Below are 22,503 nucleotides of genomic sequence, written 5' to 3'. Positions count from 1 at the left end.
GGGGAAGCCTCGCACTCCCTCCAGGACAGTATGTCCGGGCATGTGGCCAACCACCCAAGCCCTCCATCCTGGAGCCCAAGGGAGGGTCTTCTGGGACCCGACAAAGGTGTCGTGGGGCTGAGCAGGGGAGGGCAGGGACCAGCCTCTCCTGAGCACCCTGGCTCGGGGGCGGCAGGCGTCCACCAGCAGGATCTGTCCTGGTTCCCCAAGTTCGGGTCACCATGCCATCCCGGGTTCTCACCGCCCAGAGGGAGCACACAGCTCTGGGCCCTGCACCCTGCAGGTCAGCGGTGACTCCCTGGGAAGTCACAAAGACTCTGGGGCATCTGTCCAGGAGGCTGGGGTCTCGGGGCTAGCAGAGCACCTGTTCTACAGGTGGGGAACCTGGCTTACACCCGGGAGCACCCCTCAGGAGCTGCACGACTGGAACTAGAACGGGGGTCTCCCGATCCAGGTCTCTTCTCCAGCACTGTCTGGACTCAGGATTGTCAGAGGTCAGGAGCAGACCACGGTCACTGCAGGTGCAGCCTAGGCTGGTTCTCCTTGGTGTCACTTGGCCAGCCGCCCCGCCCCCCGCAGGGATACCCACACATACCCACACACGTCCTGCTGATGCCGTCGAAGTAGTACCCGGCCTTGCACTCACAACGGAAACTTCCAGGGGAGTTCACACACAGGTGCCCCGGCCCACAGGGCTCAGATGGGGGAGAGCACTCGTCCACATCTTGCAGAAAAGAAAGACACATTGAAAACCCTTTAGTGTGGGAGGGGGCATGATCAGAATGGAAGGCAAGGAAGGAGCCTGCTAAAACGTAACTGACAAAGCAGCACTGTCTAATTCTTCGACGTGAATTCCCAGATTACGTCCTATGCACTGGGGAGACAGCTGACCCGACGCAGCCTCTACCCTTGGAGGACTCCTGCTACTCCGAGCCAGCAGTGGCCCCAGTTAAGTAAAGCAGGAAGTGCCGCGGGACTGGGGAGAGGCTGAGGAAGGAGGAGACTCCTTTGCGTGGCAGGGATCTGGGTAGGATGGGCGCAAGATGCCTTTGCCTGAACCCACAGGAAGGTAGGAGCAGGTGGCAGAGGGATCGATTTAAGAGCAAAAGTCACACAGACAGAGACGGGCAGGGCTTGCTGGGGGAGCAGCAAGACCTGTTCCATCTGGATTAAAAAGTTTGTGAGCTCGGGGCCAATTTAGGAGGATTGAATTGTAAGCGGGGCTTCCCTGGTGGCTCAGGTGGTAAAGAACCCGCCTGCAAAGCAGATGTGGGTTCAAACCCTGGGTGGGGAAAGTCCCCTGGAGGAGAGCATGGCAACCCGCTCCATTATTCTTGCCTGGAGAATCCCATAGACAGAGGAGCCTGGCAGGCTATATATAGTCCATAGGGTCACAAAGAGTTGGACACGACTGAAGCAGCTGAGTACCCTCGCACATGCACGAATTCCAAACAGGAGCATCAGTCCTCTGTCTGCCCAGTGAGGAGCCATCACCAAAAGGAGCTCTGAGCAGGAAAGGGCAAGAGAGCTTTCAGCTCAGAATGAGTGGGACAGACTTGAAGGGGCAAAGCTGGAGGCAGTAGGTGGGCTGGCATTCTACTGCAACGGTCCAGGCAATAGCCAGTAAAGACCTAGGCTTGGAGACCAGCCATGGGATAGATGAACAGGTACACACAGCTTCCTCTGGGGATCTGCTCTCTCCTTCCAGAGAAGGGAGGGTTGTGCTGGAGCAGACAGAAAAGTCCATTCCAAACTGGCTTTCTTTTTTAATACCAACCAACGCAGCGGGTTCCCTCCTCGTTGAGATGGTAGCCACGGCCACAGTTCGGCACGTTCTTCTGGCACGTGTAGGAGCCCTCCGTATTGATGCAGGTCTGCCCAATGGGGCATGGGGCACTGATACTCAAACACTCATTGATATCTACGGGGGAAAGACAGATGGCAGGGTTAAACCCAGAGGGCTTTCCCAAACCCAGCACCCATATCTCCAAAAAACTCCCATCTCCCTCCTCTTTATAAAACCACAGATGGAGTTAAGATGATGCGCTCGGCCTGGACCACATAGCACAACCTCCCTACCGGCTTCCAGATTTCAGTAGCACAGCCCACCTTAAGCACCCCTTACCGGGCCCATCTCCCTGCCCCTAAACCCTCAACACCTCCATCTTCCACTGCACGGAAGCCAAAGCCACCTGCCTGTGAGTCCCACACAGTGAACGTGGCAATTCAGGTGCCATCCTGGGTTCACACGCTCCACACGGTCAGTGAGTATCTTCCCTGAACTGAGCAGGGATGAGGAATACAGACGTGGCAGCCCCCTCCGTGTCGGCACTAGTGTTTTGGGCGCCTCCAGGGACTGGCGGGCCCCGCTCGCCTCCCAGCCACGTGGCCGGTCTGTCCTGCGGCCCAGCCTCCGGCCCCAGCCTCCAGCAGCCACTCGATCCCCACTCTGGGCCTGCCTGGGGAGCCATCGCCCCAGTCTGCCAGGAGGACACGCCTCTCATATAAGCACAGCCTCTGGGGCACAGCTCCCCCGACGTCCCCATCCCTACTCCAGGGTCCGGGGGGGTCTGGGTGAACTCAGGCCCCGGCGAGGGGCAGCTCTGAGCTCATGGCCCAGTGGGCTCCCTCCCTGACTGCACACCCCTCTGAAGGGAGACTCCTGTGATGAACACAGGCCCAACACGTGTAAACCAACCAGAACTGGGTTTACACGGCTGCTCATGCTCAGCCCTGGTGCAAAACTGCAGAGTGAAACTCCTAAACAGAAGAAGCCTTCTAAAAGGGCCTAAAGGTTTTCCAAATCACCTATAAACATCTCGGGGGCTAAGAGAAGGGGGTGATGGTGGAGGACCAGCTGTGCTTCTCCTCTCACAGCCCAGCCCCGTCCTCCCCAGACAACAGCCAGCCAGACTCCCTCCTCGCCCTGTCAACAGCCTTTGTCGGGACGGTCTCACCGGCACAGCACTTTACAGTTTACAAAAGCTTTTGTCTCCAGTCCTGCCCTCGACCACCACATCGAACCCACAAGACAAGCTTACAGGGATTAAAATCTGCATTTTAGAAACCGGAAAGTCCCCGAACTCAGGCCAGAGCTGGGGCCCACTCAATACAGAACCAGGGTCTCCTGCTTCCCGGCTGCGACAAGGGCCCTGAAATCTGGGGTGAGCACAGCCCGCCAGCCACATCCAGCCCACTTCCTGTCTTTGTAAATTTGGTTCTCTTGGAGCACAGCCAGGCCCGTGCTTTTATGCATCGTCTATGGACGCTCCCATGTGGCTGTGACAGCCCCTAGGATCAGTGAGGTTGGTATTTATGCTCTAGGCCTTCAGAGAAAAAAGCTCAGCCATGTGTTAAGAACTAATGCAGCGTTCAGAACCGACACCACTACCTTCCCCCAAGCCTTGTGCACGCCAATCAGATCTACAGCTCCCAAATCCTGTACCACGGAACACCGGTGGCCCTTGAGAAAACCCGCGCCCCACAGAGAGGTGAGTTCTCCAGCCTATGAGCGCCACAAGGCAGGGCCAGGCCATCGGGAGGGAGCCAATGAATGGGTGGCCGGGAGAGGGGACAAACAGCAAATAACAGACAAGGTCTCAGGAGGGTGCGAAGGCCTCGTACAAGCCTCTGAGGGCCCCACATGGGAAAAGCCCGGATGATCCCAGCTGTCGAGGACCCCCGCTCGCTCCGTTTAACCCATGACCACAGAACCCAGCACCCCTGGAGTGGATTAGCCGTGCGGGCAGCCCAGTGCCAGCCTCTTCTCTCATCCTCACCAAAGCAGAAAGGAAGATGGGCCGGCGGAGGGAAACAGAAGAGAGAAAACCTGGAGAAGACATGATAGTGGCCAGGCCCTCGATGACCAGACCTCAAAGGCCTAGAACATTCTATGCTTTGTGACTGGGAAGGAGGCCTCTGCGCGCGAAGACCCACTCCCATCCTGCACGCTGGTCCCCTGGGTGGAGCCCTGCAGCTACAGGGCCACTCGGCGTGTGGCCAGGGGGGAACAGACAGGCTCCCGGGGCCCAGGACTGGCTCCAGAAGCCCCAGGAAGATGGTTCTGGCTACACTCGAGGTCAGAGTTTCCCACCACAGGCCAGCGTATCCTGCGGGAGGGAGGTGGCGTCCCAGCAGTGTGCGAGCAGGGAACCCAGGATCGCGGGTGGCAGAGAGGGACTGCCCTGGCCCCGAACCATCCTGACACCCCTCCTTTTTACTCGATTCACTTTCTTGTGAAGGTCTGTTTGGCACGATAAAAAGATGACATAAAGGTACTGACATGAAATGATATTAAAACACATCAGTAGGTTAAAAACAAAGCAAGTGGCAGAACTGTCTGGTCCCACTTTGAATAAAAGCAAAAGTCTAGGACTCACAAGCATTGCTGAGCAGGGAAGAAGCCGTCCCTTCTACGTTTGGGTTTTGCTCGCTTTTTTACAGATAAAGAGGGACAAAACTTTTTAAATCAATAAGAATTTTTAAAAAGAAAAGCTCCTGAACTTGGTTGCAAGGATTGTGGGCACACGAAGAGAGACCCCTCTAGGACCTCCAAAGACCCAAGTTCAGGGAGTGGGTGGCGCCGGGCTGCAGCCAGTCCTGGGCCCCCGGCTCCTGCTCTAGCCCCTTCCCCTACACAGAGGGGCACCCCCAAACTGGGGTGGGGGTGGGGAGTGGGAAACCGAGGCTAAGTCGAGACTTGCAAATGCTCCTTCTGTGTGGAACTCGGGCTGATTTTGCCATGAGTCATGGTTTCCAGCCCTGACAGACGCCCTCCTCCACGGAGCCCCCTGCGAGCCCCCTGCAAGTCTGGGCAGGTCCCTTCCCATCCTGGCCCCGGGAGAGTGGTCAGACTCCTGCTCCCCAGCCCCCTTCTCTGAGTGATGACAGCTCGGTGGGCAGGGGGCTGGCGAGGGGCCAGGGCAGCCAAGCTGAGGCCCCTACCGCTCAGACGCCTCCCGTGAAAAGGGGGAGTTTCAGGAACAAAGACTGCAGATAAAATCACCCCCATCCTAAGGGGCTGCTGCTGTTTGTCTTTAAATATCCTGGGATGGCAATAAAAGGGGGCAGGGCTTTCAGTCCAAACCACCATTCCAAATCAAAGATCGATACAGATTTATCTCCAAGGGCCTGAGACAGACACAAGATAGAAAGTCTCGGTCCCTTGTCTCGGTGCCTTTCCAGGGGGGTGACAGGGCAGCCCCAGTAGCACGGGTTCTGGCTGGTGGCACCTGCAGCTCACATCCAGGGGGACATCTGTCTGACCTCAAGGGAGGACCCAGAATCTTCTGCTGGGGCAGAGGGCAAAGACAGTTGGCAGACCTAGACTCAAATGCCAAGAGCATACAGTGATCCAGCCAGGTGGCGACTGCAGGAGAAAGCAGGCCCACTTCCTGTCTCCTGGGCTGGTCCCAGGGCAGCAGTGTTTAAAACTAATTGAAGGCTTCCCTGGGGCTCCCAGGTGGTGCCAGTGGTAAGGAACCTGCCTGCCAATCCAGGAGACATAAGAGACACGGGTTCGATCCCTGTGTCAGGAAGATCCCCTAGAGAAGGGAATGGCAACCCACTCCAGTATTCTCGCCTGAAGAATCCCATGGACAGAGGAGCCTGGTAGGCTGCAGTCCATGGGGACGCAAAGAGTCAGACACTACAGAAGTGATTTAGCACGCACACACACACTCAGTTCAACACCAAGTGTCTCTGATTTCAAAACTCAAGCTCTCTTGAATGAATCGGAGATTGCTAAATTAGACCCCTGGGGCCCAACACAGCCTGTCGCCTGTGTTTGTAAATAAAGTTTTATTGGGACACAGCCCCGCCCACTTGTTCACATAACCGTGGCTGCTTTCCAGCTGAAACCTGCAGAGCAGAGGGGTTGCAACAGAGACCACACGGCCTGCAACGCACCATTTATTATCCAGCCTTTTATAGAAAAAGCTTGCCAAGCCTGTTCTGTCTACCCTGTGCAAGGCCCCGCCTTCTAGAGACAGGGCCCACGGCTGGACAGTTCCCCTGCCTGGTGGACCCCGTGAGCCCTGGCAGCAGTGTCTTACCAATACAGTTGCCTAGAGCATCTTGTATAAAGCCACTCTTGCACTGTAGCTTGGGTCTGCAGCGGAAGGATCCCAGAGTATTCTGACAGATAAAATCGGGGAGGCAGTTATGAATACCACTCTCACACTCGTCAATATCTGGTACATCATAAAAAAAGGAAATTGTTAGCAAGAGTCCTGCCAGAAGCATCTTACAACACTTTAAAATCACAAGAAAGTTTTTTTCTTTTCTTTAAATGCTCATTATTCAGACTATAACCCAAAACATTCCAATAAAGAGGTCACATACAACAAGAGCCTTAGCCAAATAGTGCTCATGTTGCTAAAGACTTAAAACTCTGACTATCCCCCCAAGGCTCTTATGATGCAAATTTTCTGTTATATAATAAATAACACAGACATTTTCCTGGCAATAGGTGGTTTGGTTTGGTTTGGTTTTCATTTCAGGCTAAGCACATGTTTAGTTTTAGATTATAAAGCGATGATGATCTTAGTGGCAATAAACACAGTCCCTATAAACTTATTCATTCTTCAGTCCTTGCAATATTCCAAATATTAACAATGGTGACTGTCATGACTGAACGTGTTGGCTGCCCTTCCCTTGAAGTTCATGGGCTGTCAGATGTTCAGAAGTGTATATTCAGCTGGCGGGGCCCCTGGATTCTCGAGGTCCAAACCGCCCAGTGAGTCTGCAGGGGTGGGGAGCACTGAGTTCGCCCAAAGGCCCTCAGACGTCAGGAGGGTGTGACTTGCTTTTGAGTTACCCTCATAATTCAACCAACGTTTTTACACAAGTGGTTTTGTCGTTCTGAAGGGTTGGAAACCCTCAGCAGAAAACTATGTTCTAACAGATCCTCATCAAAGGCTTATCTGCCAAATAACATCTATGGTTTGGCGGGGAAAAGCCAGCAGCCAAAAATGTCATGCTTTTTACGCAGCGGAAGGGAATATGCTTTGAACTTCAAGGGAGGCTGGAATCAGATGGACGGCAGCTGTTGTGCAAAAAAAAAAAAGGGGGGGGGTGGATGGGAGTAGAAAGCACATGTGAGCACCTGAAATTCATCTTGGGTCTTGTTGTTATTTTTAAATTGTTTTTAAGTCCTTATTCTTACACAGCTACAATACTGCCTCCCTTTTACGTGTTCTAGTAGTTTGGCCACAAGGCATGTGAGATATGAGCTCTCTGACCAGGGACCGAACTCATCTCACCTTCTTGCACTGGAAGGCAAAGCCCCAACCATTGGATGGCAGGGACGGCCCCAGTCTTGTTTTTAAATGATCGTGCTTTGAGCCTTTTCAGAAACCCAAACTCTCCACTGTCATTAACTCAGCATGACGGTAAAGAAGCTAAATCTTCACTAGTGACAGGGCCGGCCGGTGCCCCAGGCAGTCACCAGGGGACACAGCACGCGGAGCCCTGGACCCCCCAGGCCACTTTCTCATCACATCACATCTGCTCCCGGGGCGAGGTTCTGCGACTCGGAGCCTGCCGTACCTTTGCAGTCGTTGTCCTCTGTGAGCTCATAGCCAGTTCCGCAGCTGCTGTCACGCTGGCAGCGGAAAGAGCCCACTGTATTGATGCAGGTTTCTCCGAGCCGGCAGTTTTGGCTGCCCTTGATGCACTCATTGACATCTAGGAGAGACACAGGCAATGCAGGAGTAATTGGCAAGGACAACCGATCCTGAGGCTCCATCAGAAGGAACGGACCAGGAAGCAGAGTGGGGTCAGTTCTCTGCATCCATCAAGTCCTCCGGGTCTGTGACAGTCACGCTCTGTACCGGAGTGGAGCCCTGGGTGCTCCCCACCAGAGCAAAACGAAAGCAATGGTTTCTCTCCCTGGCTGATCTATTGCAGATCTATTGCTCCTTCTGAGCATCTGCTCAGCAAGCTCCAGGCCCCGAACTGAAGTCGTGTGACCCTAGAGACCCCCTCCTATTCAGGACTGTCCCCTCCCTCCATCTCCCCCATCTCACAGATGAGGGGCCAAAAGAGGCTGGGGATGTCCCCAGGGCCACCCAGCAGATCCTAGACTCAGAGCCCGGTCAGACCCCAAGCCCACCCCCTTTTCCCAGCCCAGTGTTCATATTCTTCTGGCTGAGAGCCCTGGCTGCAGGATATTGGAAAGTTGGTCCTGGACCATAGTTCACCTACGAACAGGGCCCCTAGTTGTGCAAAGCGGGCCCTGCCTGGGTGTCAAGCGGAGGCAGAGGCTCTCGGAGCAGGACAACATTTACCTTCACAGGAGACGCCGTCTGGGAGCAGCTGGTACCCCACAAAGCAGGAGCAGACAACTTCCTCCCCCGTGTCCCGGCATTGCTGTTTGCAGGGCCCACCGCCTGGAATCAGAGCAAACGTGAGCGGAGGCCTGGCGCACCCAGGGACCTCCTGGTGATTTCTCTTTGTTTGGATGGGGCCAGAGGAAGTGCCCTCAAGGGGGACTGATGCAGAAAGGCAGACTCCCCAGGCTGGAGCCCACTGCAGCCTTCCCAGCAGCCCCCTTCCCATGGGAGACCCCCAAGGTCTGGCCCTGATCTGACAGATGGAGGGGTGTGGGGGGCCCCAATACCCCACTTCCACTGCCACTGCTTCAGTTCCGGCCGCTCACTCACCTGGCTCTCTGAGTGTCCCTGGTACCCACCCCTCCAACCACGCTTCCCATAGGGCAGCTAGCAAGATGCTCAAAGAGCTAATCTCATGGGGACAAACCTCCACCAGACAAAGATTCCATGACATAAAGTTTGGACTGCTGCCCAGGGCCTGCACGGCCTGCCCACCTCTCCAGCCTCTTCCCCTCTCCCTGCCCCTCCCCTGACCCACCGCCCGCCAGGGCCTGCTGCTAGGGGTCTTCAAGTCTCTGCTCCAGTTGCCGCAGTCCCCCCACCCACGTCACTCCCCTGGCTAGTCCATCCTGGCCCATTGCAAACCAGCTATCCCCGCCCCCTCTAGGAAGACCCTCCCACATTCCCCAGGAAGGATTATGGGTCTTTCTGGGGCTCTCTGCTCTCCCTTCCCCCACCTGAGGCCTCGGTGCCAAGTGTCATTGTAACAGACCACCTTATTTTGTAATTAAACTGGCTCCCTAATTAAAGCCCAACCACAAGGCAAGTCACTAAATGTCCTCGGGGAGCAGACCTGCCAGTCCAAACGTGTAGGAATGTTCCATCGTGAGAAATAAAGTCTTATCTTAAGGAAAACAATGCTGTAAGGCCCCACTGACTTTAAATTTGAAAGCATCACTCTTATGAGACAAAGGGATATTACCGATGGTGCGGCTGGAGCTCCAGGCCACAAAATGAAGTGACACTCACCCCCATCCCTTAAGGGGCGCCAGCCCTGGTGGTCCCTGCTCAGAGTGACCCCCCCACAGAGTCACCAACGGAGTCTGTGGGCCGTGACTGAAGGGCATTGAATGCTAGCTTCTTCGCTACAAGCCACAAGAATGCAGCCTCTTCGCTACGAGCCCACCCTCTCCCTCACTCGCCCACCGGGTCCCAGCGAGGAGGAGAGGAAGGGAAGGAGCCCAGAAGTGCAGGTGACCGGGATCTCCAGCTGACTCCCAGCCAAAGGGCATGTCTCGGGTGAATCCGAGTGAACCCGAGCAGAGCCTGAGGTCAGCTCCCAGAGATTAGCATGGCCCTCCCTCGGGCCTCGTTAACCACCAGCCGGCCCCGGGGAGGCGCCGGGCTCACCTCGGCAGCGGTCATTCAGGTAGGGGTCCTCTTGTTCCTCGTCAATCTCAGAAACCTTAGCTAAGGGGAAAGAGGCAGAGAGACGTTTGTCCACACGCTGTCCGCACGGCGCTCCACACCCACATGAGCACACAGGCAACTCCAGACGTTTTCTCTTCTTGTAAACGCCAGGCAGCTGATGCCTGTCTGTACATCTCCTTATAAACAGTTCAATGTTCATTTTATCCTTTTGCAAAACAGAGTCACACTTACAAAACAAAATGTCGCTACATCTCTAAAAGATCCATTATACAGAAACAGCACTGGCGTGAGGGTCTGTTAGCCATCCACCCAATGCCAAGTGTGGTTAAGTTGTCTGCACTGCTCGAATATTTCCACAAATGCAGCCACAGCCCTACTATAAACTCAGTCACACCCTCCAAACAAAGCAATGCACCTGGTGAACGCTTACTGTTACGGGTCGAATTGTGGGTCCCACCCCACCAACCCCCACCTCCCACAGAAGATGCGAAGCCCTAACCCCCAGTGTCTGGGAATGTGATCTTATTTTGGAGAAGGGTCACTGCATTTGATCAGGTTAAGATGAGGTCGTGAGAGGGGGCCCTAATCCTAAAATGAGTGTCCTTACCAAAAGGGGAATTTGGACTCAGTGGCAGATATGCAGAGGAAAAGGGAGTGGAGAAACAGGGAGGAGACAGTCGTCCCCAAGCCAAGGGATGCTGAGGGAGATACTCGGAAGGCCCAGCCCTGCCAACACCATGGTCTCGGACTTCTGGCCTCCAGATTGGGAGACAATATCTCTGTTGTTTAAGCCCCCCAGTCTGCGACGCCTCATTAGGGCAGCCCCAGGAAGCAAATACACGGATTTCATCCACTTGCCCTGCAAAGCTCAATTTAGTGCCAATCATCCATAGTCACTCACTTGGCTCATTCAACAAAGGTATCTGAACACCTGATCTGAGGGTGAAGCACTTGGCACAGACAAGGCCCCCTCTCTTAATAAAAAGATTCAATAGAGGGAGTGGTCCAGTGGCTAGACTCTGCCCTCCCAATGCAGGGGGCCCAAGTTTGATCCCTGATCAGGGAACTAGATCCCACAAGATGCAATGAAGAGTTCACATGTCAGAACTAAAAGATCCTGCATGCTGAAACTAAGATGCACTGAAGTCAAATAAATAAATAGAAATGTTTTTAAAAGAGATTCAACAAGGCAACAGAACAGAGAGGGATGCAGTGGGGGACCAGGGTCCGAATTTAAAAGGGTGGTATTGCACTGGCAGTTCTGACATAAAGGAAATGCATTAGCCCTTTTAACTTGGGTGGATACACCCAGGAATCCCTAGACAATTTGAAAACCAAGCCCCCTGCTAAGGAGGACCCTCCACAAGATGGAATGACAGTGACCACAACTCCAGCGCAATTCAGCAGCCATCACATTACAAGGCTAGGTGGGAAAGCACAAATCCAGGGTCTCAGTGCAGCTACGCCTACAGGGGAGAAGCGAAGAGAGACAGAAAAAAGACTGAAAGGAAATGCAACCCAATGGAAACGGTGTCCATCTCTGTGTTGACTTCCTCTTCCTTCTACCTTCCCATGTCTTCTAAAACACATACATGTGAGAGCATGATACACCCTCACTGGAAAAACAGAGCTCAGTAAAAAGACACACATTAGTAATTCTGCAGTAAATTTCAATGTAACATAATTTATAGACACTAGCTATGCAAAAGACACAGGAAGTCTTCCCTTGTAGCTCAGACGGTAAAGAATCTGCCTGCAATGTGGGAGACCTGGATTTGATTCCTGGGTCGGAAAGATATCCTGGAGAAGGAAATGGCAACCCACTCCAGTATTCTTGCCTGGAGAATCCCATGGACAGAGGAGCCTGGCAGGGCTACAGTCCACGGTGTCACAAGAGTTGGACGCGACTGAGCAACTGATACTTTCACTTTCACATCAAAATATGGGAAGGGCCCCTAAATAATTCAAAGAACTTTTCAGCTGGGAAGAAACTAAGCAAAAGACCTTTAGGGTGTGAGTCATCTCTAGGTTGGGAGGCTGGGAGCACCTTTGCTCAGAACAGTTAATTTGGGTGCAACTAGAGATGATCATTAATGGCAGAAAGAGAAGAGGAAGGAACTAAAGAGCCTCTTGATGAAGGTGAAAGAGGACAGTGGAAAAGATGGCTTAAAACTCAATACTCAAAAAACAAAGATCATGGCATCCGGTCCCATCACTTCATGACAAATAGATGGGGAAAATGTGGAAACAGTGTCAGATTTCATTTTTTGGAGGGGCTCCAAAATCAATGCAGATGGTGACTGCTTGCTCCTTGGAAAAATAGTTATGAAAAACCTAGACAAATGTATTAAAAGGCGGGACATCACTTTGCCAACAACAGTCCATAGAGTCAAAATTATGATTTTTCCAGTAGTCATGTATGGATGTGACAGTGGGAGTACAAAGAAGACTGAGTGCTGAAGACCCGATGCTTTCAAACTGTGGTGTTGGAGAAGATTCTTTAGAGTCCCTTGGACTGCAAGATCAAACCAGCCAACCCTAAAGGAAATCAGTCCCGAATATTCATTGGAGGGACTGGTGCTGAAGCTGAAACTCCAATACTTTGGCCACCTGATGCAAAGAGCTGACTCATCTGAAAAGACCCTGATGCTGGTGAAGATTGAGGGCAGGAGAAGGGGGCGACAGAGGATGAGATGGTTGGATGGCATCACCGACTCAATGGACATGGGTTTGAGCAAACTCTGGGAGTTGGTGATGGACAGGGAAGCCTGGTGTGCTGCCGTCCGTGGGGCTGCAAAAAGTCAGACACGACCGAGTGACTGAACGAGAGATGATCACAGTGCTTCCCTGGTGGGTATGGTAAAGAACTGGGATCCCTGGGTCAGGAAGATCCCCTGGAGAAGGAAATGGCAACCCACTTCAGTATTCTTGCCTGGAGAATCCTGTGGGCAGAGGAGCATGGCGGGCTACAGTACACAGAGCCACAAGAGAGTCAGACACGACTTCACGACTAAAGAGACGATCACACGAAGTGAAGTGAGTCAGAAAGAGAAAGACAAATACCACATGATATCACTTATATTCGGAATCTAAAATATGCCACAAATGAGCTATCCATGAAACAAAAAGTCTCACAAACAGAGAACGGACCGGGGGTGGCCACAGGAGAGGGTCTTGTGAGCGATGGACTGGAGCTTGAGGTTAGCAGATGAAAGCTCTTACAAACAGAACGAACAAACAACAGGGTCCCACTGTACAGCCCAGGGAACTATAGTCCATGCCCTGTGATAAGCCATAATGGAAAAGAATACGAAGAAGAATGTCCATATATGCATAACAGAATCACTTTCCTGTACAGCGGAATTTCACACAACACTGTAAATCAACTATACTAGAAGTTAAAAACAAGAGAGATGAAAAAAGAATGTTTGATTTGGGGACCCTTCATTCCCTTGGCATTACATCCTGGCAAAGCCCAAGTCCCTGCCACGTCCAGGCACAGGCCAGGGTGATCGGAACCACCCTCCAGAGGATTCACGGTGACAAGGCCAGGGGGATTTGTGAGAAACTACTATCTGGGTGATGAAGTCATCAAGATTTTCATAACATTCTTGGGAGCTAGTATGCTGGGCAAAGAATGCTAGAAGAGGAATCTGGAATCTAAGCTTCTTGCAGCTTCAGTTGCCCAATCTGTAGAATGGGCATAACCAAGATACACCCCAGCACAGTTCCACCCAAAAGAACAACATTCTTTCCCCCATCTGAGATGACTTATACTTCAATATAACAGTAACAATATCAAAGATAACAATACTTTGATAACTCATAATACAGCTTATTAGAAAAAGAAGGTTAAGAAAACAGACACAAATCCCAATTTTATATTTAGATTAAACAGATGTGTGTGTGTGTGAGAGTGTTAGTCTCTCACATGGGGTCTCACACTGCGACCCCATGGTCTGCAGCCCGCCTGACTTGTCTGCCCATGGGACTTCCCAGGCAAGAATACTGGAGTGGGTTGCCATTTCCTTCTCCAGGGGATCTTCCCGACCCAGAGATAGAACCTGGGTCCCCTGCATTGCACCCAGACATGGGTTACTCTCTATCAGATGCTTAGAGAAGTTTCTAAAAGGTTTACTGTCCATTTCTGCACGCATTTTACCTCAGGCCGGTACTGGTCTGTGGGCCCCCCATGTGGCCCTGTGGTGGCACGCAGTAGGCCCACAGTAAATGTCAGTGGAAGACAGGAAGGCAGGTCTGTGTCTGAGCAGGGAGGGAACACAGGGAAGTCCTCACAGAGACACTGAGGAAAGTCTGGAGCAAGAAATGAAGCAGATGAAAGACGAGGGAGAAATAAGATGTCTGGAGCAACAGAAAAGCTCAGAGACCATTTAACGAACCAAGATATAAATCAACAAAAGTCCTCCCCGGAGACACAGGAGAAAGTCTCCACCAGGGTGAAGAATCTGAGTTTGTTTAAAGTGAAAACGTCATCTCTGATTTCAAAAGTCAAGGAGGGAGCCAGAACGTGGTTCCAGTTCCCTTTATGAGTAAGATATCTGAAGTCAGCTGCACGGCAGAGCCCTGGACTTGAGAAGTCAAAACAAAGAATGAAAGACGGGTCACTTGACCCGGGACTCCAAAGCCACAGGAACGGATGGCCTGGCTTAGGGACCACTGGCCTGTGAGCTCTTCCTCTGACCTGCTCCCTGCCCCTTCCCCACGTTGAACAGAGGGCAGACGGAGCTCAGACTGAGAAAGCAAAGGTCCCGGGCAGGCAGCAAGCTTGGGGCAGAGCAGATGCCTGAAATTTTCCAGGGCTGTTTCCATTATGGCACAGGAAACCATTGCATAAGTGGAAGAGATGATTAGACAACTGAGAAGTTTCCTGAACCGTGTAACTGAACCATGCCCCAAGGCTTCAGGATTGACGTGGCTTCAGGCAAATGGAGGGTGGGGAGCTAAACTGATGGAAATACAGCTGGGAGCTGTCTTGAAGCTGCTTTGGGGGTCACTCACCCCTACACTGAATAAGTATCTACGTTTTAATGCTCACAGCCTGCTATTAATGAGTGGTGCCCCCAGCCTCTTGTCTACATGTCATCAGCTCCAGATGGAGAGAGGGCACTGGCCAGGCATCGGAAGGCCAGAGTTCTGTCTCCGCCGTGAGTTGGCCATGTGACCTTGAATGCCAGGACCTCATCTGTGAAACACGGGTAAACAAGAGCGTGGCCAGCCACCTACACTTCCTGAGGCGGTTGGAGGGATGAGACAAACTGTGATGGCAAACGCCATATACCCCTTCTCCCGTTTCATCCCAGCAACCTGAGAAAGTGGGACTGTAGGCGTCCCCATCTCACAGATGAGGAAACTGAGACCTGGATCCATCAGTTTGCCCCAAATACATCAGGACAGGGACATGAACACAGATTCGTCAGATCCCAGATTCCAAGCCCTCGGTTTCACTGCAGGACAGTGAGAAACATGAACCTGCTCTGACAACCAGAACCAGTCTCTGCAGAGTTAAGGCAATGGTCGACGTGCAAGCCCACACCACCCGCGATCGTCAGTTTTAGGGGTCAGGTTGGTGGGGCTACAGTGCTCAGATATTTCAGCCAGCACTAGTCTGGACACAGCTGGGATGGTATTTTTTAGATGAGACTGACCCTTAAATTGGCAGACTTTGAGTAAAGCAGACTGCCCTCCATCAAGTGACTGGGCCTCATCCAATCAGGTGAAGGCCTTAAGAGAAGGACTGGCCTTCCCCAAGCAAGAAGGAACTCTGTAAGCAGACGGCCTTCAGACATGAGCTGGAAGATCAGTGCTCTCCTGGGCATCTGGCCTGCATACACAGCCTGCAGGCTTCAAACCTGCCAGCCCCCCCAGTTGTGTGAGCCAATGTCTTAAAATAAATCGTCTCTCTCCCCACATCCTATTGGTTCTGCTTCTCTAAATAACCTTGACTGACTGCCCTGCCCCAGAGGGGAGAAAAGGGGGACTTACCTGTTTCTTGGAGGTCCCCACCGTCCCCCGGGGCGAAGTCTGCCGTCTCCTGGCCCTTGACGCAGCAGGCCCGGAAGACCAGCCCACACTGGTAGCCGACCATGAGGCTGTGCTCACAGCTCTGGCCCTGGGCCTGGGCCGCCCGGCCCAGCAGGCAGCACTGGCAGCACCTCTGCAGACACAGCAGAGACTCTTGATGGAGAAGCCAGACACGCAACACAGCGGATCCCACGGGCCCCTCAACCTCCACCCCGCGGGAGTTCTCCCCGGACGGGAAGACACACGCCTGACTCGGCTGCCTCTTCTAAGCGCTGGCCGGAAATAGCAAAGCCAGCTGGGCCCAAGGCTTGCTGCCCCCGAACCTCATAGGTCCTGGTTTCGAAAGGAACCTTAAAGGGGCTGATCCCAGCACACACTCCACAACACCTGACTGACGCCCCCAAGTCCCAGCCGGTCCAGCAGGGCCTCCAGGAAGAGGGGGACTAGGAGAGGGCCCCCTGGGGCTCCCACAAGGGGGGCTCCCAAGGGGTCCACACCCTCCGCACCCTCTGAGACTTCTCCACCAGGCCTGGACGATGAATATACACCTGTCTCTTCCTCCTCACCCCAGTCAGGGTGGTTCGGGCAGCAGGAAGAGAACCTCAAGACAGGTCAGCAGGTGGGGGACAGAGTTGCCGCTGTCACCTGCATACCCCAGTGTTCCCCAAAATCTCATCTGAAGCCCAGCAACAATATTCACCCCTGGCACATGAGAAGCTCCATTTCAGTCATCACTCTAAGAAACGTTCCAAAGGTCTGGAGCAGGAGCGGGTGGGAGTGGGTAGGGGTGTGGTTTTGCCTGAGTTTCACGGAGGCCGAGGGTCTCACATCCTCCAGAAAGAGCAGGAGTCCCAGTGACCTCCTCCACCTTGTACGTCCTGAGTCATCATTCCCAGAAACACAAACGGCTCATCGGCCAAGGCGATCAGTTTCCACACCTGTTAGAATGTTCCAGGCCTTTCTCTGAAGTCTGAGGACCCAGGTAGAGCCCCCTTTCTGGGAGGCCGGCTCTAAGCATCTCAGGCCCCAGCTCCCAGGAAACCCCTTGACCAGCCCCCGCTCCCCTACCCGCCTCCCAGCCTCCTCCCATGCAAAGCCCACAAAGGCTGGGAGTGGGCAGAGGGGCGCCGGACCTCCAACTCCTCAACGGGGAATATCCCTCCACGTCCCACTCTGTGTGAAAAGATGCGCTCCAGAAGGGAGCCCCACTCCCCCTCCCGGAATCCAGACCTCATTCCAATTCTCTCTCCTTGAAATTACTTCATGGGTTCCTAACGGGCAACAGGAAATCTTTCTTCCAGGGAATTCAGTTTCGTCACCTGGCACCTTCACCAGAAACCCAAATGACCAGGTCAATTAACTTTCCAAACTTGAGCTCCTCCTGGTCGGGCTATTTTTCTCCCTTGGTAAGTGGTAAGGGAGGGACAGCCTAGTTTATTTGCAGTTTTCAGACCTCGGAACGCTCTCAGGAACCTCTCCACATCCATGCAAAGATGCAGGCTTCCACAGGGACGGAGGCCGCAGGGACCTGGCCTGGGCCTGGAGTCAAGGATGCATGACATCCATTCATGGCTGACCTCCTGGACAGGGCTCCCTCTGGGCCAGATGACCCCGCTCCCAGCCCTGCCTCACTGCTGATCTCAAAGGACCCTTGCTGAGAGGTCACTTGGATTGTGGGCCTCTCTGAACCTCAGTTTTTTCTTCGAGGGCAGTTATGCAGGTCATGCGTTCTCAGAGGCATATGTGTGGGCCCATTCTGAGCTCTGACTAGCTGGGGAGAGCAGAGAAGTTTGAGGGCCTCCTGGGGGCGGAGGTGGGGATGCCTACCTTGAAGTGAGCGTTCAGAAGGCCCTAAGCCCAGGTGACCCGTGCGCTGACCTTGGAATCCCTGTTTGAAGCCCTGGGACTGGCAGTCAGCGGTCCCCAACCTTTTCAGCACTGGGGGCCGGTTTCGTGGAAGACAGTTTTTCCACAAACTGGGGTGGAGGATGGTTTCGGGGTGATTCAAGCACACATGTTCATTGTGCCCTTTACGTCTAATCTGATGCTGCCGCTGATCCGACAGCAGGTATCGATCCATGGTCCGGAGGTTGGGGACCCCTGCTGGCAGTCTTCAGGGCAGGGCTGGGTCACTTCATCCCCGTTTCCCCAGTGCTGGACGGGGCCTGGGGTGCAGCGCACCCAATGCAGGGGACCCGGGTTCAATCTCTGGTCAGGGAACCAGACCCCGTGTGCTGCACCTCTGGGGTGTTGCCCAGAGTTTACTGGATACACTGGAGCTGTTGGGGAGATCTGAGTGGTCCTTCCTGCCCCCGGGGCTCTGCACACCCTGCTGCTCAGAGGGAAAGGCTGCCTGAGTTGGGGGAGCAGGGAGGAGAGCGCCCCAGGCCTCCAGTCCTCACCTTCACGAACATGGCCTCGAGGCTGGCGTTGCTGCTGCGTGGCGGGGTGCAGCCGTCCTGCTCGTTGGCCAGGTTGATGCCTGTGGCACAATGCAGCTCCTCCAGCTGGTTGTGGCAACATTGCTCCTGAACCATCCTGTGGGCAGAGGGCGTGGGGTGTGCCAGGGCCCGGGAGCAGTGGCCGCTCGCCAGCCCTGTCACATCAGACAGGGCTTCCCCTTCCCCACCCCTGCCGCTCATCCACAGACACACACCGAGATACACGCCACACTCGCATTCGGAAGGTGCTCAACAGTGTTTAATCAGAAAAGACTGAATGCAGGCTGGTGTCTGGGAGTGGGTTCGGGAGACCAACTTCATCTCTCGAGCGCTGAGCCTCATCCACAGAAAATTCCCAGCTATTTATAACACAAACCAGATTATGGCTGGGATTTCCCTGGTAGTCCCGTGGCTAAGACTGCGCTCCCAACGCAGGAGACAAGGGTTCAATACCCGGTCAGGGAACTAGACCCCATGTGCTGCAACTAAAGATCCCACACGCTGCAACAAGACCCGGCACAGCCAAACGAGTTATTTTTAAAAAAAAAAAAAAAAAAAAACAGATGAGGGCTGGCTCGGGTCTGCACCCTCTCATCCTTTATCAATACACATCTCCCCAGGTTCTGGAATCAGAGGAAATAGTTCCAGCGAGGTGGAGGAGGCTGCCCATGGCCAAGAGTGATGGATGGTAGCAACAGTGAGCCGGGGCCGCCATACCCTCATCTCCTAGCCCTGCTAGGGTCTCCAGGAAGAAGGTCCTCGAGGTGGACCTGCCAGAGGTGGTCCAGGCAGGGAGGGCAGTGAGGGCAGGGAGCAAGAGGTGTGTGGTCACAGGCGTGGCTCCCCCCAGACCCCGGACACTCCCGGCTCTGGGGCTGCCAACAAGGGCAGGAAGAGCCGCCAGGCCTGTGCCGGCCCCCCCGCGTGGCTGGCCAGGCGGCTGTGGCCCCAGCCTCCACTCTGTGGGGCTGGAGCTCTTCATCCGGCTTCTCATGCACTTCTAGAACTGTCCATGGGCTCCAGCCTGGGTCTGCCGATACATGCAGAGAGAGACTGCAGGTTTAGTTCCAGACCACCATGGTAAAGTGAGTCACATAAATTCTCCAGTTTCTTGGAGCATATAAAAGTTATGCTTGCACTGTACTGTAGCCCATGAAGTGTGTAACAGCGTTATGTCTAGAAAGCAATACATACCTTAACAAAAATTATCATTGCTAAAAAATGCTAGCCATCATCTGACAACATGGAATTACCACAAACCTTCAATTTGTTTAAAAAAAAAATTCCAACCTTTGAAGCACAAGAAAATGAAACATGCCTATACTCTGTTACCACACATTCACTCATGCCCTCGGTGAATTTGCAAATAACCGACATTTTACTAAATTGTTAGGGAGAGCAAACAGATGTGCGTCCAACTATCTGTTCACTCAAAGATGTTTACTGGCTGAACAGAAAAGAACGAGCGTCATGGAGAAATCGGAACCCTCGTGTACTGTAGGTGGAGTGTTAGAACCCTAACCTTCAAAAAACTTCAAACGGAATGAGTGTCAGATCCAGCGATCCCAACTCCGGGTATAAACCCGAAAGAACAGAAAGCGGTTGACTCAGACATTGGAGCACCTAGGTTCACGGCAGCAGGATTCACAATCACCAGAAGATGGGAGCAACCCAAGTATCCACCGAGGAACAGACAAGCCAAGTGTGGTCTGTACACAGGAAGGGGCTGAACGCAGCCTCGACCAGGAAGGAAACCCAGACACGTGTTACGACGTGGAGCAACTCTGAGGACACAGAGCTAAGTGAAAGAAGCCAGACACAAAAGGATAAACACCGTAATTCCACTTGTGTGAGGGCCCCAAAGAGTCAAACTCAGGAAGATGGAACACAGAAGGGATGGGCCGAGGCAGGGAGGGTAACAAGGAGCTTCTGCCTCAGTTTAGGAAGATGAAAAAGTTCTGGGGATGGTGGAACGGTGATGCAAATATACTAAACTGTACCCCTAAACATGGTCACGACGGTGCAATCTGTAGGAAATGGCACCCCACTCCAGTGTTCATGCCTGGAAAACTCCATGGGCAGAGGAGCTTGGAGGGTTACAGTCCATGGGGCCACAAGGAGTCAGACACTACTCAGTACTATGGCTATTTTACTGCAATTTTTAAAAAATTTGGTTGCAGCCCTACTGCGTGCCAGGCCCACGCAGAGGCTTCAGGGATGAGAGAGGGATGTCCTGGAGGGGAAGCACAGCTTCCCACACTGGGGTCCTTCCGGGGCAGCAGTTATGAAGCTCTGCACTGGTGGGCCTGGGCCAGAGCTGGATGTCCGGGCAGCTGGACAATCAATGGTTTAGTCGCTCAGTCGTGTCCGACTCTTTGCCACCCCATGGACTGTAGCCCGCCAGGCTTCTCTGTCCATGGGATTTGCCAGGCAAGAATACTGGAGTGGGTTATCATTTCCTCCTCCAGGGGATCTTCCTGACCCAGGGATCGAACCCGAATCTCCTGCACTGCAGGCGGATTCGGAGCTGCTCTCCCCTTACTGCCCTTCGACTTGGACAAGTGATCTTGCAGTCACCTGGCTGGCTTGCTCGCCTCCTTCAGGCCCTGATGAGACACCCATTCTCAGCAAGGCACCCCCAGACATCTCTATCTGAAATTGTAAACCCACTCTGATCAGGAGACCTGGTCTCTTATCCCTAGGCTTTCCTTTCCCAAGATACCTCGTGCCTTCTTATGAACCAGAGACATCGTCTGCTCACCCTGAGCTTAGAACAGCACCGAGGATCAATCAAGATTTGCCAAATGAATGAAAACTTAAAACTGGAGGGCCTGGTACAATGCCACTTTGAAAGGAGAAAAACAACACTTGAATTATTGAGTTATCAGGTGGCCGGTGGTTCTTGTTTCCTATGCCCTTTAACCAGTAAGAGGAGCCTCTTAAACCAGCTTTGACTTCTGACCTGCTCTCTCCCTTCTCTCCCTTCATTAAAAATGATAACACTGAACTTGTGGGGACTTCCCTGGCGGCCCAGTGGGTAAGATTCTGTTCTTTCTCTGCAGGGAGCACGGGTTTGAGCCTTGGTTGGGGAACTAAGATCCTGCGAGCTGCAGTCAAAAAAAAAATTTTTTTTAATAAAAATGTTTTTTAAAAAAGAAAGACTAGGACAGAAACACACAGAGAGAGGAGAAGACATGAGGATGTGGGGAGAAGGTAGCATCTCCAGGCCCAGGAGAGAGGCCTCAGGAGGAACTAGGATCCCAGACGCCTGTCTTCAGACTGTGAGACAGCAAATGTCTGCGTTTTAAGCCGCCCGGGCAGAGGTGTCTGCGCTGGTGGCCTGAGCAGACGGGTACACTCCTCTGCCTAGGGCAGTGGTCCCAGCTGCTTCCCTCCCCTCGGTCACTATCACTGTCCTGCTTTAACATTTGGGGAAACCGAGGGTCCAAGCTGGCTCAGGTCACATAGTCTGAAAGCCAGCCCGATGGGTCCCCAGGGCCCGTCTGCCTCTCTGGGCCCAGTCTGTAAACAGAATGTTTGGCGCTCACCGGCCAGCTTCGCCCAGAACTGCCAGCCACCCTCTGACATTTCTGGTGTGAAGCCTCACGCCACGGTCTCAGCTCTCACTCATCAGACGCGCCGTAAATCCTCACGGCACAGTCTCCCACTCAGTCCAGACAATCGAGTGCCCTGTTCTCTCCTTCTTTTGTTTGGTCTATGATGCTTTTGACTTTTCAAGAATTTCCTCAATGGAGCTTTACATCCTCCGTCACTGCTGGCAGGCAGCAGCCTCTCAATGCTCGATGCCAACACAAATGCAAGACTCCAGAATGAGGCGGACGAGCCTCCCCTGCACATTCTTTCTGTCTGTGGCAGCTCTCCACCCAGAACCCCCAGGTCAAAGCTGCTCTGGCTCAGATCAGGGGCAGAGAGCATGGACGGATGGCACGTGATGGAACGTGTTCATACCCTTGCCTCCCGATCTCTGCTCCCCAGGGGAGCAGATCTGGGTCCAAGTCCTAATGCCCCCAGCTGAGCACTCTGGGAAAGCTCAGTTTTCTCATCTGTAAAATGGGTCAGTAACGGAGTTAAACAACATGCTGGGCAGCACAAATGCCCAGCACAAAGTAGGTGCTGCCTAAAGACTTGCTATTATTTTCATATTATTTTGACAGTGATGGTCAACATGACATATCTTTATCACTTATTCTAAGCTTGCAGTCGGGTGCTCAGTCACCTCAGTCGTGTCTGACTCT

At 53.3% G+C, this 22,503-nt stretch overlaps 1 protein-coding gene across 2 annotated transcripts in view; it reads right to left on the bottom strand.

Moving 5' to 3' along the window:
* The window catches only part of FBLN1 (fibulin 1), an 81,478-nt gene that overhangs the window by 44,883 nt on the left and 14,092 nt on the right, over nt 1-22,503 (bottom strand). For both annotated transcript variants that reach the window (XM_020888286.2, XM_020888285.2), the window contains exons 3-10: nt 18,209-18,344; nt 15,768-15,939; nt 9,744-9,803; nt 8,289-8,390; nt 7,549-7,686; nt 6,054-6,191; nt 1,778-1,921; nt 596-724 (exon numbers count right to left, since the gene is read on the bottom strand). In XM_020888286.2, coding sequence (XP_020743945.2) covers nt 596-724; nt 1,778-1,921; nt 6,054-6,191; nt 7,549-7,686; nt 8,289-8,390; nt 9,744-9,803; nt 15,768-15,939; nt 18,209-18,344 — 1,019 coding nt within the window. The remainder of the gene's footprint in view (nt 1-595; nt 725-1,777; nt 1,922-6,053; nt 6,192-7,548; nt 7,687-8,288; nt 8,391-9,743; nt 9,804-15,767; nt 15,940-18,208; nt 18,345-22,503) is intronic.

The sequence above is a fragment of the Odocoileus virginianus genome, chromosome 23 (assembly GCF_023699985.2).
Source record: "Odocoileus virginianus isolate 20LAN1187 ecotype Illinois chromosome 23, Ovbor_1.2, whole genome shotgun sequence".
NCBI classification, from domain to species: domain Eukaryota; kingdom Metazoa; phylum Chordata; class Mammalia; order Artiodactyla; family Cervidae; genus Odocoileus; species Odocoileus virginianus.
Note: the sequence above shows the minus strand (reverse complement) of the source record. Positions and strands in the feature narration are given on the sequence as shown.